The sequence below is a fragment of the Temnothorax curvispinosus genome, unplaced genomic scaffold (assembly GCF_003070985.1).
Source record: "Temnothorax curvispinosus isolate PA1 unplaced genomic scaffold, ASM307098v1 QBEX01018473.1, whole genome shotgun sequence".
Taxonomy (NCBI): Eukaryota; Metazoa; Arthropoda; class Insecta; order Hymenoptera; family Formicidae; genus Temnothorax; species Temnothorax curvispinosus.
The window spans coordinates 636,034-654,321 of record NW_020228253.1 but is presented as its reverse complement, the minus strand read 5'-3'; the positions used below and the strand labels follow the sequence as shown (position 1 = coordinate 654,321).

The following is an 18,288-nucleotide window of genomic DNA, read 5'->3' as shown; positions in this document are numbered from 1 at the left end:
AGAGAGAGAGAGAGAGAGAGAGAGAGAGAGAGAGAGAGAGAGAGAGAAGTTCAAAGGTTTTCGCTGTCCTCTTTGACAACTTACTTGTGATCTAAAGAGAGTGCTTTTAATGCCGTAAATGAAAATATTCACAAATTAATTTACCGAACTGTGGAAAAGAAATACAAAATTATTTCTTTCTTAATGTTCACGAAATTAGAACATATTGAAGAAGCCTATTTAAATAATGAATGCGTATCTATTTTTTTCGGGGGTGAAGTTAGGTTCAAGTGATTTAGATCCATATGTTTTTTTTAGTTTTAAATTCATGTGATTTTAAAACTTTGAGACAATTTCTTGAAATATTCTTGAAGAGGCAATCTTGAAATTAAATTGATTTGAATTGATTATAAATTTGAGTTTTTGTTATAATTTCTTATTGGATATGATTAATGATAAATATTTTAGCCCTAAAAGTTAAAGTATAATTTTTTCTATTTTACGATTATTTTTAACGTTTGACGAATGTAGCACTCTATAGCCTTCGGCTATATTTGTCCGCTTGTTTCGGAGGTTTTGGAGGAAATGGCTTGTATCTTATCAATAATCACCGAGAGAGCGCTTGCCCGATCATTATTCTCTAGGGTCACTCTAAGCTCGAGGTCTCCATTAGCGCGACGAGTCGCACATGACTGCGTAATGCTGTACCGTTCCACTTACTGTAATTCGATTAAAACACCTATGTGGTTATCCACACTCGCCATTTTCTGATGGGGGGGATGCCCGGGATGTCCGGTGTGCGCGGGTTTACGCACTCTTTCCTATATAGATTTTAATAAGATTTCTCCATGCCGTTAATTCCACGCGATGTCCTCGAATAAAGCGCCCGCTATAAGTGCCTGCAAAGTGCACCCTATATCACGATTATAAAAGTGACCTGCTAGTTTAGAACGTATAGAGAGAACGTGTCTTTTGTCTTGCATTTATTTCGACATTTACGACATGTCGTAAGATGGTAGAATTAGATAAAAGCAATATGCCTCGAACCACCACGCAACGCACTTCGGATCCGTTGTTATCCGGCGTCGTTTATTTTCTGCGAGTATATGCAACGATTTTAAAATATATAGAAAGCAATTGCGGTCCAGAGTTGTTCTTGTAAGTCGAACCGTTTTGGGGAGGAAGCAATAAGGGAGGAACAACGGCAGTTTTCATTGTGCGACGCTAGCCATTGTTGTATTCCGCGTTCGTGCGCTTTATTTGCCGGCCGGAGATGGCTTTTTTGTAGTCCAACGGTGCAAAACTAAATTATCGCGGCCGCGGAAAAACCGTGTCGTGAATATTATGAAATAGATATATCACGCCAAATTGCTATTCTGTCAACCGGGCAAATTGGATTGCGCGGAGGATCTCCGTAAAAACAGTATTGGAAAAAGTGTTTCAAACTGTCCCAATGTCAAATAAAAGTGAATTACTCCAGGCATTAATTTCTCAGACATGACCGCCGTATTTGACGCATATTGATACACATTTGATGCATATTTTGCCGTATTATTCGCGCACGTCTCTGTCGAGAACTTTCTTATTGTCAGTTATCTGAATTTCAAACTTGATTGAGGCAACGAAAGCAAAAGAGTATAATATTTATAAGAATTAGGCAATTTTTATGATTTGTAAATATATATATTTTTTAATTCTTTGGGACATAAAGTATTTTAAGATTTAAATAGTCAGAAATTTAATTATTCGCAATTTAAACATTGATGTTTTAATACTAAAAGTGACTGTACAGTTTGCTAAGTAAAATTTTGGGATATATAATTTTTGGAACTTTTAATTTTAAATCCTACACTCATTTCTCAGATCTATAAATTCTTAAACTCTGCTATTGAAATTAAACTGCTCCGAAGAAGTTAAAAATAATTCAGTGATCGAGTTTCTGCTAAACTCGTCACTCCATTTATTTTATTTCTCTCGATTTAATATTTAATTCCTTTCTATCGTTTTTTAATATTCAAATCAAGAACTCGATAGAATTTATTTATTGGTTTATTATGAATTATTAATTTTGAAGTTTGTTAACATTTATTAAAGTTGCATGATATTAGCTTGGAGTTTATTTTTTTAAATAAATTTCTACAATGGCGAAACAGAACTGATCATGTGGCGTATGTTGCTTTATCGACATGCCTCGCATCAATACGTAGTCATATGCATTCCGATAATTTCACCCACGCGAAACAAATCAAACAAACTTCACGTGCACCACCGATGCGGCGATGATAATATCGGTCAGGTCAGAGCGAACGGTTCGCCGCAGAGCGATATCGGCTTTCGCGCGTTATCACTGCCATACTGTTGGCGGGTGGTTTGAATTTTCGCACGGCCGGATATTGGAATAAGCATGTAGAATGTTGCTCGGAAGAAGCTCACCAAAAGCTTCAGCACCGCATTGGATATCTTATATCAGAAAACGATCTATAAAAGAGTAAAAGTGTGAATATATTAAATAAAAAAATCAGGGCTTTTATAAGTCGTATGTAAAAAGAATTGATAGATCTAAATGAGATTAAAGATCAAAGACAAAAAAATGGGTATTTATTTTCTCCGGATTTTATGTACACAGCATCAATTATAAGTAAGACATTTCGAGTTTTATTTGTGGTTATTATAAAAAAAAAATATTTGTTGTATTTGTTACATATATGTCAAAAATTTCTTACAATTTATATTTATTTAAAGAAAATTTATCCGGGTTTAATTTTATATTGTTCTATAATTATATTAGACATAATTCTGCGGCAATATGAATTTGGTTGGCTTAAATTGTCCCATTCCGTCACCATTATCTCGCCGCACATTCTCGCTGGAAATCTCGGGGATAATAATATATAAAAACATTTTATAGCTGTATAATATGTAAATATTAAATATGATATGTTTAATATCGATTTTTCATCATCATTTAATATAACACGAGACTTCGATAAATCGAAAATACTCCTATGTATACTCGGGAAAGCATCTGGTGTCTGTATTTAAAAAGCAAATTATGTTAGGGTTTGAAGATTCTTTCAAAAGCACACGAGCATCAATAGCAATACTGCTAAACCATGCTAAACCATTCCCGGTTTGAATTTAGGTACCATTTTCAATCGTGGAACTCGCCCTAAGACCCGCAGGCAAAGCAGTTACAAAAGACATTTTTTCACTCTTCCTAACGATTGAGTAAACATCCGTTCGCAAATATTCGCGATTTTGATATCGGATATTTTATTTTTTAAGAAAAATTACACGCATCGATAAAGCAAGGGATTCATCCAATAGATTACAGCTTTCTGCAACTTGAACCAACTTGTATTTTAACTTTTATACATCGGTTTAGGAGCTTTTATTCTTTTATTGGATCTATCCGCTTCGAATTACTGTTACAGCGTCGGAATGTCTACCTTCCATGTGCGATGTGCCAAACTTTCCTTTCTCTCATTTTCTCTTATTTCTTTTCTCGTACTCTATATAAACAGGGAGATTCGGCTTCCCCCCTTTTGAATATTCGTTGTCCTTTTTTTTTGCCTTCTCGGTGTGTACCTCGTACGTATCTGAATTTCTAGTCGTGTTTCCGGCTAGTCGTTTCTCTATCTCTCCCTTCCCCCTCCCTCCCCACATGCCTTTCCAACCCCTTCTTGCATCCGCATTCGCATCTGCGCCACCCCTTCCATTTGCACTCGCGCGCTTCTCGCGTAATTATTTCTATCCACGATTGTGATGCAAATTTTTACTGTTTCCCGTCGCGCCGGCCAACTCTCCTCCCGTCCCAATTCTCTTTCCTTCTTTTCTTGTTTTGTCCCCTCGCAGTTGCTCGTTCTTACTCTTCTTCGCGTCCCGTAACGCATCGTATTTTATTTCGCGTGTTTGCGTTGTTGTACAAGAATGTTTTCGTGTCCAGTTCTTTGTGACATCACCGAAGCAAGGATTTAGAGGTACAGAGGTAAATTAATTAATGTAATAGTACCCGACGTATAAAATATAATTAACGTGATATACAATTTCGGTTGAATAAAAATGTTGGGTTATATTATATGTATATTTACATAAATATTCGAGTACTAATATATAAATAAAAAATTATTTTTCTTGTAAGATACGTCTATTAATATATTCCTATAATAAATTTTACAATATTTCTTATCACAGTCGTTGAAGAAAATAATATTCGGGGATATCTAATCTCCATTTCCGTGATCGCCGTTGTCTCTTCGGGCATCTTGCGGTTAATCCTTGCGATCCGTAAAAGCGGTCTTCGTCAGCAGCCGTCTTCAACAGCGTAAAATTAATTAATTTTGTGATACGCCTCATCGTCAAAGGTATCTACAGGTATTCCCGACGATCAGCACGCATCGATATAGCTCCATTATTTTATCAACTAAAATTAATTACAAGTTTACCCGATAGAAGTAAACTTCTAATTAATCGCTCGCCGAAATAAGTAAGGAGGGAGAGGACGGACTATACTATCCTCATACTTGGTTTACTAGATTGCGAGTTGCACTTCACAGAGTGCAACTCGAGATTCGCGGAGTTATGTTAATGCGCATTTTCGTCTAGCGAGTTACGAATACCCCAGCATTGCCTAAAATTAATCCACCGGAAAAAGACAAGTTTTAGTAAGTTTGGAGTTGTGCACCCACCGCGGGAAAATGAGTTCTGTATCATTTTGGTCTATTCTTGATGAAAGCATAACGCCAGAGACGGGGGAAAATTAAGTTAAAATATTTTTACTGATATAAATAACTTGCGTAATGCTTGTATTCCCTTTTTTTTTACTTTTTAACTTGTAGCATTTTGTTAAATAAATAATTTCCTTTTAATTCTATAAAAATTATGCGAGACGCTTTGTCAGGTTTTTGTTAGTTTTATATGCCGTGTACTTTGTAAATATTCTAGAAAGGAAATAACAATTATTTCAGGGGCCGTGTATATTTTATTTTTAAGATTATTTTGGACAGACAATAAATTGAAGTAGAAAGCTAAAATAGATTCTTAAATCTTTTGAGAGAGTATATAGAAGAATTAAAACGCTTGTGTGAAAGCTTTAAAATGTTTTGGAGGAAAAAATCGTATACGAAACCGAAAAGTGAGGAATTTACTTCTTGCGGCGTACCCCGAATCTTTTCTGTCGGATGCTGGTAATCCCTTTAATTATCCCAGACAATTATCCTTTATTCTAATTAAAGGACGTCGTCATTGCCGGGAAGGCGAGAAGATTTACCAGAAACGACCGCTGCCTGAGGATTCAGTAAATCTTGCTTTAGTTTATTGGGAAAGGACTGTTTTAATCCTTTCGAAACTATCCAATAGTATCATTGAAGTTTCAGTACAAATGAGTTTAACAAAGAACCTTAATCATTTGTATTAGAGCATTGAAGCCATAATAAAGCTCTAATCCGAATAATCTTAGTATTAATGGTTGCGCCGAAATAATTTTTTCTGAAAATTTAAATTTCCTAGACATTAAGTTATCAATTATTTGGAAAAAAAGTATATAAAATTCACACAATATTATTATTGGGCTAACAAAGGTTTAGCCTGGACTGTAAATTGTCTTTTCTCTACTCTAATTGACTGTTTATTAATTATTTTGTTACCACTGAGAACAAAATTGTATTATTATATTTTTACGTTACATGATTCTCTGGACATGTGTTTCTAAAGTAAAATACATTAATAATTCTAAATTCCTTCATGATTTATTGAAGTTTGTCAATTGAATTTAGGAATATGGTGTACATGACAAGCTCTCTTTTATAATTAATTCTCTGCTCGTTGTAAAACATTATCAGTTCCTTTCTAATTAACGCAAAATTTGCGCGACGTCGCCGATTACATGGTCGCGGTCTCCTCAAGATACGCATCCTTCTTCAGGAGTTCAATTTCCGTAACATCAGCTTACTCTCGCAATCTAAGTTCCGCCGTTCAGGCCGATTGTTCCCGCAGCAGGAACTTCGGGAAGCGGATCATCGTCGTCGTCGTCGTCGTCTTCGTCTTCGTCTTCGTCTTCGTCTTCGTCTTCGTCGTCGTTTTAGGATCGTTTGCGTCGTCCTAAATGCAAACGGCATGAAGAATCGTGTGTAGCTTGTCTGACGCACAGTTTCCCCCTGAAGAAGCCGCCATTGCATCAGCGTGGCTCTTCAACCGTGAGGGAAGGAAACGCCAGCCGGTGCCGACATCGTGGCTGGATTCGCGCGCTGTAACTCGCTCTCGTCGTGTCGTCCCGGCATTACACGACGGTGTAATACGTTGCCGTTGTCTCTCTTAATGAATAATCGCGCCGGGGAAATAGTTTGCGCGACGCGAGGGCGCGTTAAGATGTAAAGATCTTAGGCTTAATTCACGTTATAGGATACCTATTCTGTTTACACTACAGACACAGTGCTCCAGTGAAATTTTGAGAGCGTTGAAAACGGTAGGTAAATTACACTTTAAAACGAACGATCTTCAGAAATGTTAACATTTTATTATTGTATGAACAATTAATTATTTATATATTGTATATACAAATTTAATTAAATAATCACAAATTTAGCAATTTATTTATCAATATATAAAAACTAGTAGACAGTATATAAGTATAGTTTGATATGATTTTAGTTGTCTCGTGTTAAATTAATTCCAGTAAAAAATATTTTTCGTCAATCCTTTCGGAGGGCTAACAGGCACTATGGAACGTTTTAATATTTTTGATTGCCTTTTCCTCGATCTCCCTTGTGGGGGGATCAACAAGGGAACTCTCATGGGGGAATGAGTACCTCTGATTAGAAAACGCGGATGTGGTTTGACGACAATGCTGTCTGGCTGTTAACATCTCGCTCACCCTCTCGAAGACCCCCTTCCGGGTACTTTCCTTTATAATGCAGCTAGCACAGCTCCATCCTCCATAGTCACCCTCTCCACAGCCCCCTTGTCTTCGGAACCCCTCCTCTTCCCCCGCAAGCAGACATTGAAGCATGCGATGCGAGACGCTGAGAAAGCGGGACACCGCGGACGAGGCTGGGTGGTTATCGGCGGTGGTGAGTTTGCGCCACCGTCGCACAGGTTTATTATAGGTTCGTCTTTATGATATTCCAACCTTTAAAAATGCATTAAGCGCGCATAAAGAGACCCCGGAACAGCACGCTGGAGTGTACCACCTTTGTCGTTGTTGTTAGCGACGTCGGCGTCCTGCTGCCGGATGGTCCATCAAACTTTATAGCGATGGGTATCCTCTTCTTTCTAAGAAGAATCGATGCTCCCGGCTGCTCTGGTTGAAACGAGCGACGAGTTGTGTCTCCGTAGACGCGGATGAGTGAATTTTTGATGACGGATGTATATGTACGGAAAATAAAAAAAAAATATTATTATAAAAGTAAGACCAACGAAGGAAATTTTTCTAATTTCAATCGTAAATTATATAACTTTTAATCTGGATTTATTTAATAATGACTATTAAGAATGAATCGTACAAATTTTATTTAACTTGCCCAGCTTTTGGAACACATGCAAACGTTTTCGCGAAAGTAATACTGCGTACGTAAATAGATAGATAAGCGGAATGATTGGCAATGTGGCGTTAAGTTCATAACATTATGGGTGTTACGACGCGATGCAAGCTTGGCGATTACATTGATGATTATTTGCTCCGGTAATATAATTAATAGGTACGTGCGATTCCGCGATAATGCCGTTAATAAGTACGTAGGATTCCGTTGATTGAACGTTATAGAATGTAACTAGGCACGGGTTGCGCGCATATTACTTTGTATCACGTGATGACATTATGATGTTATAAGCGGCACGGTTATTAACGCCGCATGAAATCAAATGAACAGTAATAAACCATGCGTCAACATGCATTATCGCTCGCATCAGCTTTTCATCAGCGATCCCGTATCTCGTGGAATTCAGTGGAAAAAATAGTTAATTAATTGAAAACAGTGATGGGTAATGCGGCAAATGGATCGCGAAGATTCCATTTGCTTTAATGCAAAGCTTTAAGAAATGTTCAGGAAAAGAATTTTAAAGTTTGGAGTTTAAATTAAATTAAAAAATGTATTGGACGATGAAACGAAAGTTTTTTTTCCCCTGCAGAATTGCTTCTGTCTTCGTCCTTGTTTCTCATCGCTCATACGTTTCGGTACTTGACAAGCAAATTGGAGAAATCGCGGAGGTTATACGAAGCGCAAAACAAGAAACGAAAGCGAAATCCGGTCGATCGAATGTCCGGAAAATTACGTTGAAGGGAAATCGCGCTCCCGGGGAAAAGCGCGAGGGCGAAGGTGGGAGGAAGGGAATAGAAAGCGGAGGTAACGAAATGACGCGCGAGCGCATTTCGATTTCCTTTGAGCTACCGTCGCGCGCGGAACTGCGGGCATCTCGTCTTTCTCAGCCCTTGCTCTTCGTCCTTTCGCCGCCTTTGTCGCCTTCGACATTTTATTACCCAAACGCCTGCACCCTCGTCCTTCCGCTCTTTAGAGCGAATCAGGCCCTTGCAGATTTTTCGCGGATCTTGGCAATCTTGTTCGCCGAGACGAGAAGCAGTTCGTCTTGCGGAAAGGACCCTTCCGCCGCGAAGCCGCCCTACAAGTGTGTGCAGGCGAAAATGCGTTTGTGTAACATTACAGTTTTTTGCCGAGGCCTGTATATAAGAGAAGATCGAAAAATTGTAAAAATGAAGAAACTGAGGGAACTCGTAATCGTGAAAATGTAAATGGGAAGTAAAAATAAAACACAAAGAACGTACCAGATAGTACTAAACATTTCTACGAACGTTCTATGAAAAATCTTCAAGAATATTTCGAATATTGTGTAAGTCAATCTTATATATTTACAGTATCTTTATAATATATTCTAATGGCACTACTTCAAATGTTTTTTTAATATAAGTAGAATAATCTATCGAATATTCTATTCAATATTGAATGCATATTTGTAGAATATTCTATAAGCATTTAAATAAAATGTTTTATAAATGTGCATAGGATATTTCACAGAATGTTTTATAGATCATTCTATATATTTACATAGCACATAAAATAAATAAGGGTAAACAGTACAGTTGTTGGCCACTCTACAATGATTGGCCACATCTTAAAAAATTAAGGATTATAAAAGAAATACTATTAAAATGTTTTTTATTATAAATATAAAATATTTAATACACTTTTAAAAGAAACACTTTTAAATATTTTAATAGTATTTCTTTATAATTTTTAATTTTTTAAGATATGGCCAATCATTGTAGAGTGGCCAACAACTGTATTGTTTACCCCTATTTTATGACCATATAAGTTTTTATTTTCTAAAACAGCTAAATTAATTTCACCTATTTTGCAAGAAAAACAAAAAATTAGTTAGAAAATAATACAACATGAGAATGTTAGAGTGTTAATATCATCTATTACTTAACTGATATTATCGGTTTCTTAATTTTAACACTTATATACATTATCAATTTCTATTGTATTTTATCTAATTTTCGTCTTCCTTATAAAAAAGATAAACTTAACTGTTTTTGAAAATGGACAACTCCATGTTTTTTAGAACAACTGTGATTATTGGAATACACAAATTTAATTAATTTTGTTTATTTTTTTTATTTTAATTTTTTCGCATTTATATAGGTATTCTTATTTACAATACTATTTATAATTTATATGCAAAATACTATTATAATGCAATATAAGGCTAGTACTATATAATTTGAAATCGAAAAAAGAAATTCAAGTAAGTTAAATTTAAAATAAAACAGAAAGATTTTTTCAAACTGCAGAAGAATAATTATAGGATTTTCCCTGGCAATTACATGTGTACATAACAATGAAAGAATAAGAAGTGAAACTAGTAAGAAAGTTTTTGATTTGTACTTACTCTATATAATATATAATGCTTCGTATCTCAATCTCCGTGTACTCTGTGCGCAGGAAATATTACAAAATATAATTATCTGCAGATGTAGATATTAATAAGGCTTCCTTATTTAACGCTGCAATATAAAGACTTTTGACAAAGAGAATTTAGCATAAGAATAGGAATAAGAATAAGAAAAGAAATATAAGCTGTTGGTTTAAAGCGGAGAGGTTATCTGGTATAACACCATCAGAAACCTCGGCGACGTCAGGAATATTAAGGAAGGGCAAACGGAATTTGCATTTGGTGGTGACAATAACTTATTTTGGACGAACACGTGTGTTCGAGATAAGCGATATGTATTTCGACGACACTCTTTTAAAAACTAACTGCTCGACTGTAAACGCGAGAAAGTAACCCAACTAAAGTCCAGTAATACACAAAAAAGGCCCGATGCAATAGGCCGCCGCATTAAATGGAACGCGATACGAACATGTGACGCCCTTGAGGCATAGACATCGACTTGTGCGACTTTCTTCAAGTATAACCTTAAATTTTCTAAAAAGTTTTATCTTAACGAACTGTAAAGGATGTGAAAAATATTATCAAAAATATATTAAAAAATATCCTTAAACCTTATTTAATGTTTCATAGGACAGAATTAATAAAGGAAAAAAGATAATTACCTTTGATTAAGGGCCGATATCACAGTCTCCGATTAACGTGATCCTCCGATTAAACTCACTCTTCGTCTCTTTCTAGGGGGACAGTTAGAAAGAGATGCAGAATGAGTTTAATCGGAGGATCATGTTAATCGGAGACTGTGATATCGGCCCAAAAACGATGTTTTATTATGCACGTACCAGCACGGCAAAAAGGCACGGCAAAGCATGACGACGAACGACAAAGAGTAGCGCTCATTATACGAATGTGGTAACTTAACTTAAAATGTGCAATAAATAAACTCAACGAATATTCTAAAAATGTTCTTTTCTATTATAAATATACGATTTTTTATTGTAACATTTTACGTATATTCATATAATATTTTATTCGAATATTCCAAAATTAAGAACATTCACACTTTGTAAGAATATTCATAGAATATTGTGTGCTATCTGGGTGTGGTGCACGCATGCATTTTTATCACATTTATAGTAGTATATTTATAGACTTGCTATACATAAATCACAGAGGTATATAAAACCAAGTATATAGTTGAATGAATGCATGTTAAAGCTATGACAACTATAAAAATGTAGTAGGTATCGAAAATAACTAAAAATTCTAGTGAAATTGTAGTAAGTGCAACTACTTTTGTCTCTCAGTGTACTATTTTCTCTAATTATTGTTTTTCTTTCACTTTGCCATTTTAATAAAATGCTAAGCTATATAAGTCGGAATTATCTTTAGTTGCAAGTTTAATTTTATTTTGTTTCCAGATGTGAAAGTTTTTACATTTCACTACAATTATGTTTGCATTCTTTCTCTTCGTATATTCCTTCTCTTTTGCACTTCTAACGAGCATAACGGTTTTTCGATGCTCTGTCTGACGCAAATCAAGCGATTTTCTATAGATTTTACGAGAGTGTGCATTCTGGCGAGAAGGCACGCACCGTATGCGGAAAACCACAAAGAAAATTTCTTCCTCGTAATAAATACGAAAAACGTGAAAAGGCACGTTTCGCGATTGACAAATACCTAGCGTTAATTTCACCAGTACTGAATTATTCGCGAAAGAGATATACCTATCTATGGCTGGACTTTCGGAATGTGAATATTTACATTGACGCGCTCGACTCGACGAAGATCCGACGAGAGATATAGAAATAGAATGCTACTTTTGATGGAGAAATATTTTGCTCGCTCCTATTTTATTTTCTTTAAATCATGCGACGTATAACTTTCAGATAAGATGAAGATTGGATGCTGCATCTGAACTTCTTTATATCTTTTATGAAATCTATATAGAGACGGTGCTACTTTATATTGTATATAAGTGCGGTATTCTTCACATGTATATGCGTAGCGTAAGCCAGATGAAATTACAGTAGACAGTTTTTGGCAAAGAATCCGCGCTCGGCCGGATAGCACGATTTCACGGCGTTAGTCGTGTTTCTGGAAAATTATTTTTAGTCCTTTTACTGAATACATTTACACTTGAGCGTCCGGATGGGGTAAGCTTCGCGATAAGCTCATTTGTTACAAACAACTATCTTATATCTGGCAGCAATTAACAGGTATAATTTTTTTAAACACCATAATGCAAAGAAGTCATACGACTCTAATCGATGTAATCGAATTTTCAATTTCGTCAGTGAGATTAAAATAAAATACTCCGGAGGAAGTTCACTTTAATTGTATTCAGTTTTGGTTAACATTGTTTCTAACCGTTTCTAACTCGAATGTAAAGTTGTGGAATGTTGAGTCGCAGGTATGGTTCGTTATGCGCTACATGATTCAATTTTCTGTTGGGAAACGCTATGGTAACTTATGATACACCAATTTCCGCTCAGGATTAAACGGGAGTACAGTTTGATCGATTAAATTCCCTTTTACAATAAAATAGATGAGAGAAAGCATTAATCACGTGATCCTATCATTTCAACATCACGCTACGTTTCCCGATGTTTCTGTCCTCTTTCGCAAGAGCTGCAGTGTTCGTCTCGTTTGCCTCTTTTTAGGCGGAGAGAAGGCCGGGAGTAGACGGGAGTGACATAAAGGGGCTTTTAACTCGAGCGTAATTTCCTTTTGATCGGAAATTCAATATTTTCTTACGGCCGCCGCGCCTTTCCGCACACGTAGCGCGAGTTTGCTGCGCTTCCGGAACTTTCCGCGCCGTTTCTCGATAGAGGGCGATTAGAATGCGTACACAGAATCGGAAAAAAGAGCACGTCGAGGTATGTTTCCGTACAAAATGCCGATGAGTTTGACGTGAATCTAAGCTCGTTGAGCGAAAGAAATGGTTGCAATTTCGACTCGCGAAAGTGTTTATCAACTTGTTCGAAAGGGAAGTTTACATGAAAATAATTGTAATGATACTCTATATACCTATGACTATGAATCTATGTATGTATATAAAATTAGTATTATATAGTACATACTCTGTATAATAGTATGTAATATATAATACTATATGTACTATATATGCTATATATATATACTGTATAATACTATATATAATAGTATATAATAGTATATAATACTATATACTATATTCTATATAATATATTGAATATGTATATACTTAATCAGTATTTAAAATTTTACAATGCTGAAATAATTAGAAAATTATGTTTTCTCGTCTATCATTTATAATTTATATAGTCATACAACTTATACGTGAAAAATTTTGATAATTATTAATAATTATTTACCCAGTGGTAAAATATTCTTAAAACATAAGAACTGCTGCTTAATCGCTAAATCCTAAATACCAAAAGTTTTATTTGTAATATATTTTACGGATCGATAAAGGGGTTGTAGTTGCAGTGGCGTAGTTATTGGGCGCTGAAAAACAAGTCTAGTATTAGCATAATAAATCTAGAAACTAGCTAAACAGGAAATTGCAAAGTTCTCCGGACCTGTAGTGCATGGTAGACGAATTATGTGGGACGTCGAGAAGCGAGACAATCTCCAGAACCGGCGATATTCCGATTATAAACTTATTCCAGAGGCCTTCGTGACCGATCTCGCGCGATTTATGTCAGACGTATTAAAGTTTTCGTGTTAACGAAAAGAGAGGAAGGTTTATAAGCTAGCAGGAGCGACGCCCAGGCAAGTTCAATTCTAGTGCCGTCGCTTGTCTCACCTTTACCACGTACAACTCACGGAACCCAACTTTCACGAAAAAAAGTGGTTATTTCGACGTAACGAAATTGTCAAATAGATTTTTCAAGAATAGAATTGTGAATTGAATCACTTTTGTATCTTTGGACGTTTTCCATGATAAAATTTGACATTTCAGTTTGTAACAAATATAATAATTATATCTAAGAATTAAATGCATCACGAGTATATAAAGATATTGCTTTGTAAATATTTTCTCAACTTTTCTAGCAAGAATAAAATATGGCGTAGCATAAAATTGTATCAGAAAAATATCTGTATTTTTATTGCGATATTTTCATTGTCATAGATTAAACTTATTTCAAAAGTTTTCCAGAAATGAGAATACGCTATGTATAAAGTTCGAGGGTCAATAAACCCTCTAACTTTAAAAATAATATGTATACAAATCTACCATGTGTATTTAAGAGTTATTAAACTATTTTTGTTTTTGAATTTAACATCTCTTGATTGTTCATTTATTGAACTTTCTACATTGTGAAACACACGAGCTTGAGTCTATTACAATTTAGAATATGTCATGTTCGAGATATAACAATTGATCTTACATTTATAAAAAATAAAAGAAAGTAAAACGACAGTTACGTGTACGTGACAATTTCTGCCATTTCATAGAATATTATTTATTTTTTCTTTTATTTTTTTTTGTTGCAGAAGGACGTATCCTAGAATTACACTCGCCCGACGGTGTCCACGAATGCTGGTTGAGAGCCGCTGACAACACGGAGGCAAATGTCTGGTTCAATGCTTTGCACTCGGCGTTGGCAGCCCTCACCTTGAAAGCATTACGACTGGCCTCAGCACTTCCGGACCCGCAGCAGCTTCAGCACATAGGCTGGCTGGCGAGGAGGCACTGTCTTCAGGTGAGAGAAGTTCCCGAACATTCACTCGGAGAAGAAGTATGCTTAACACACGGGGCAACTTCCTAACATACTGCCTTACAACAATTTCTAGAATATCCAAGAATATTCTAGACATGATGTTATTGAAACTCAGCAGGGTACCTTACTTTCGCTAATAGACTTAGCTAAAAGTACCTTAAAAATGTTTATCTTTTGTCGTCCTGCACTAAATGCTTATTAATGAAAGCTGAATTTTGTTAGAACAATAGGTTTTTAATACAATTAATAAAACTTTAGATCCAATTTAGTGTAACCGTCGTTTTAACTTCAACTTTCTGTGTTTTGTAATTTTGCCTCAACTTATTTATCTAATAATTTTCATAAATGAAAATGTTTTCTAAGAAAAAAGAGAGAAATTTTGCGCTTGAAATTGATCTCCGTCTCTTGCATTCCAACCAGCATAGGCTCGTATAGGTTGAGGGTGATCTTTTTTTCACGATTGAACAAAAGATCGACGCAATCCCTGATAAGAAGTACCCGCATGAGCGTGAGCGAAAATATCGATTATTTTTCACAGAGACACCGATTCTCATTTTCGATCTTACAACGTTCTCAGGAAATCAATGATTTTATAGCTGTTAAATATTTAATTCTTCATCTGTATGTTACGTTGAACGTTGACACTCGCGTTGTTTATGTACGGTATATTAGCCCGGTACACGGAATTATTCAACATCATGGGAAAACGGTCAACGAGCCCGAACCCGAGCCCCCGCGCCAATTGATCTTCCTTCGTCGCGCGCGCATATTGCCTGATTACTGTCGCAACTGCTCAAATACGTAACGCACGGGTTCAGAGAGACGTTGGACGCCAGTATTTAAGCAGCCCGTGGGACGATTTCAGAGGAGGGCGACTGGCAATCAGGCGCGCTAATGCCAATCAATTATGTGCCGGTAGCCACGTGCCCTACGGCCCTCCTGCGGCGTCCTTGATGCCGCCGGTGCTCGCACAGGACGGTCCTTTATCAACAAGGCAACATCCGGTGGCGGGCTTCGCGTATTAGTTATCGATTCCTGCCGGTTACACGATCAGTAGATCGATAGCACCGTCGCCGCGCCGCGCGCCGTGCCGTGCCGTGCCACGTCGATGCTTCGACCGCTCTCACCCGCTGTACGTTTACCTGCTGCGATCTCTGCAAGTGACACGTCTGCAGAGTTGGATGGCTGGGCCAGGCGGAGATGGAAAGATCAACTGTCGCACCTCTCGGATATCCCTAGTGGCGATATTTAATTGGAAACTGTGGATAGAACGGATTTCCGCACGATGGGATTCGTGATTTTGGCAATAAATATACAGTCGGCGATGAATAGAAATAAAACTTTGCAATCAATTATTTAATCTGGTCAATCAGGTTATTACACGCGATTGACTTGTTTTAAACTTAAAGTGGATAGTAGCATTTCGAGTGTTTCTCGTAGCGTTATTTAACTGAAAATAGTGAATACAGTTGATCCTTTTTTATTCAATTATTTTAAATGTCTATTATTTATTTTATCTAATCATTATTATCACTAATCACTTACAACGTTTTAATCTATTGAAAATAAAAATTTTACTTGCTTGAAACTGAATTGAACAAATCCAAAAGATGTTGAAATAATTAATCTTTAGTAATTTCTGGGAAAATTAAAAACTCTTTGAGAAATATTGTTGAAAAAAGATTCCGTTCCTCACAGCATTAATATATCCTGTATATCTATAGAATATATTAAGGATGTACTTAATATACTAAGAACATCCTTATAATATCTTATACTTTATGATATCCTCTGAACATTCTCAGAATATACAATTTGCTGTTAGGGGTTAGATCCTTCCTATATCTTTGAAAAGTATTTGCTGCGTTTAAACGGCGCTTTATTTAGTATCTGCGCAAAATACTTACATACTCAACAATTTACGACACGCGTTTCGTATCGCATAAAATGAATATTACTACCCTATATCTCTCCGATATTTATATTAAATCATGCTACATCGTTCGGATCCTGATGTAAAACGAAATGTCCGCTTGCTCGGCGTATTCATTAGCGCGCCGGCGATCGCCACTCGCGCCGTGCGTCCGGGTGGAATTTATCGATCCGGTGATCCATGACCCGGTGATCGACGCGTGTCATTTAATTAACGATTCGATGGGATATTTAAGTGGGGCGCTCACGCCGTTAGTAATCCCAGCGAAACCGAAGCGACGTTTATGGATTTTTCCGGAACGCACGTGGTGGCGCCATGATCAACTACGCCGAACGAGTTTTGTATCATTATTTAGAAGCGCGCGTGGCCGCGTTCTCGCGCTGAGCACCTCGTAAAGCCGGATATTGCGTTTTATGAACAGCATCGGAGGCCAGCTAAAACGAAACGCGGTAAATGCGCCGATCACGCACTGCGTTTTCATAACTGAAACAAAAACGCTGTGAAAAATACTCAAAACCGCCGTGAAAAAAACACCGCGCCATCGCGCGACGCGCTGCTCCGTTATGTGTGTTCCGTATACCCGTGTATTCTGTATACTACATTCTGTCATCCTATTTAATGTCGTCCGCAGTGCGCCGTTACGTCCGCTTAAATCGTCGATTTATTTTATTTACTGTTGGATGTAATCGATTTCCGGCCAGTTCCACTGTCGACGGTTTCGATTCTCGTGTGCCGGTCGGCCATGTTAGCCGATTATAGTAGTTATCCCTACCTGTTGGACTATATAGCCGTTATATAGTCGACGATAAAACGTACACGTATTACAGCCGAAACATTTCGACTCCTCTTTTTTTCGTCGGAAACAATATTTTAACGTCAAGTTAATAATTTATACCCGCGCCGTGAATGCAGAGACAACGTCGGAACTTTCCGCAAATTGGCAAATGGAATGACTAATTGTCGCTCCATTGTTTTTTGATTTAATTGCCCTTAAGTTTCAGACACTTTGTGTTTGTTCCATTTATATAGCGCCGTTTTAAAGGAATATAAAACATCAGGTTTTCAAGACCTTTTTAATATATCAAAACTAAGATCTCTATCCTATTGTACGTCTTACGATTTGAGAAGCGAATTGAAATCGATTGCTGGCGATCGGCACGCGCGTGTAAGTGCAGTGCTGCAAGCGCGGGTTCTTTGTTCGGGGGTAGGAAACAAAATGCGACATTTCGCCCAGGTCGGCGATTTGTAGAAGAAGCGTGACGCAAATACGAGTCACCGAGCAGCCGAGGCTTGGGAGGGATAAGGGCAATCCGATAAATCCAACAAGTTCACATATTGAATTGGCGCAACGTAACGCTCCGCCAGAAGTAACGCGCGCACGGGAAAGTCCGAGCATATAGGTTGAATGGTGGAATGCGCCGTCTCCCCTAATCTCGTATATACGACCGCAATAAAGTGTCAATCTTGCAGGAGATACATTTGGAACCCGATCGCGATTGGCACGGGCGGTGACGTGGATCGTGCGTTTCTCCGAATCCGTGATTCACGGGCGTGGGAACCGAGAGAGACCGACGAAGATAAGGCGAAATTGAAATTGCAACGCAAAGATATGGGACTTGCGGCCTATTTTTCAACGTGGATCAAGCTTGCAATTTAGCTAGTCCAATCCTAATTTAACCTTATAGCAATTCAGAGTTTCCTAATATATATATAATTATTATTTCTTAATCTTTTCATTAATTATCTATATTATATATATCATTT

At 37.0% G+C, this 18,288-nt stretch overlaps 1 protein-coding gene across 1 annotated transcript in view; it reads left to right on the top strand.

The window, feature by feature from the left end:
• Positions 1-18,288, top strand: part of LOC112468444 (beta-1-syntrophin) — a 214,253-nt gene that overhangs the window by 166,105 nt on the left and 29,860 nt on the right. Inside the window, exon 4 of the mRNA XM_025037627.1 lies at positions 14,365-14,573. Within this exon, the coding sequence (XP_024893395.1) occupies positions 14,365-14,573 (209 nt within the window). The remainder of the gene's footprint in view (positions 1-14,364; positions 14,574-18,288) is intronic.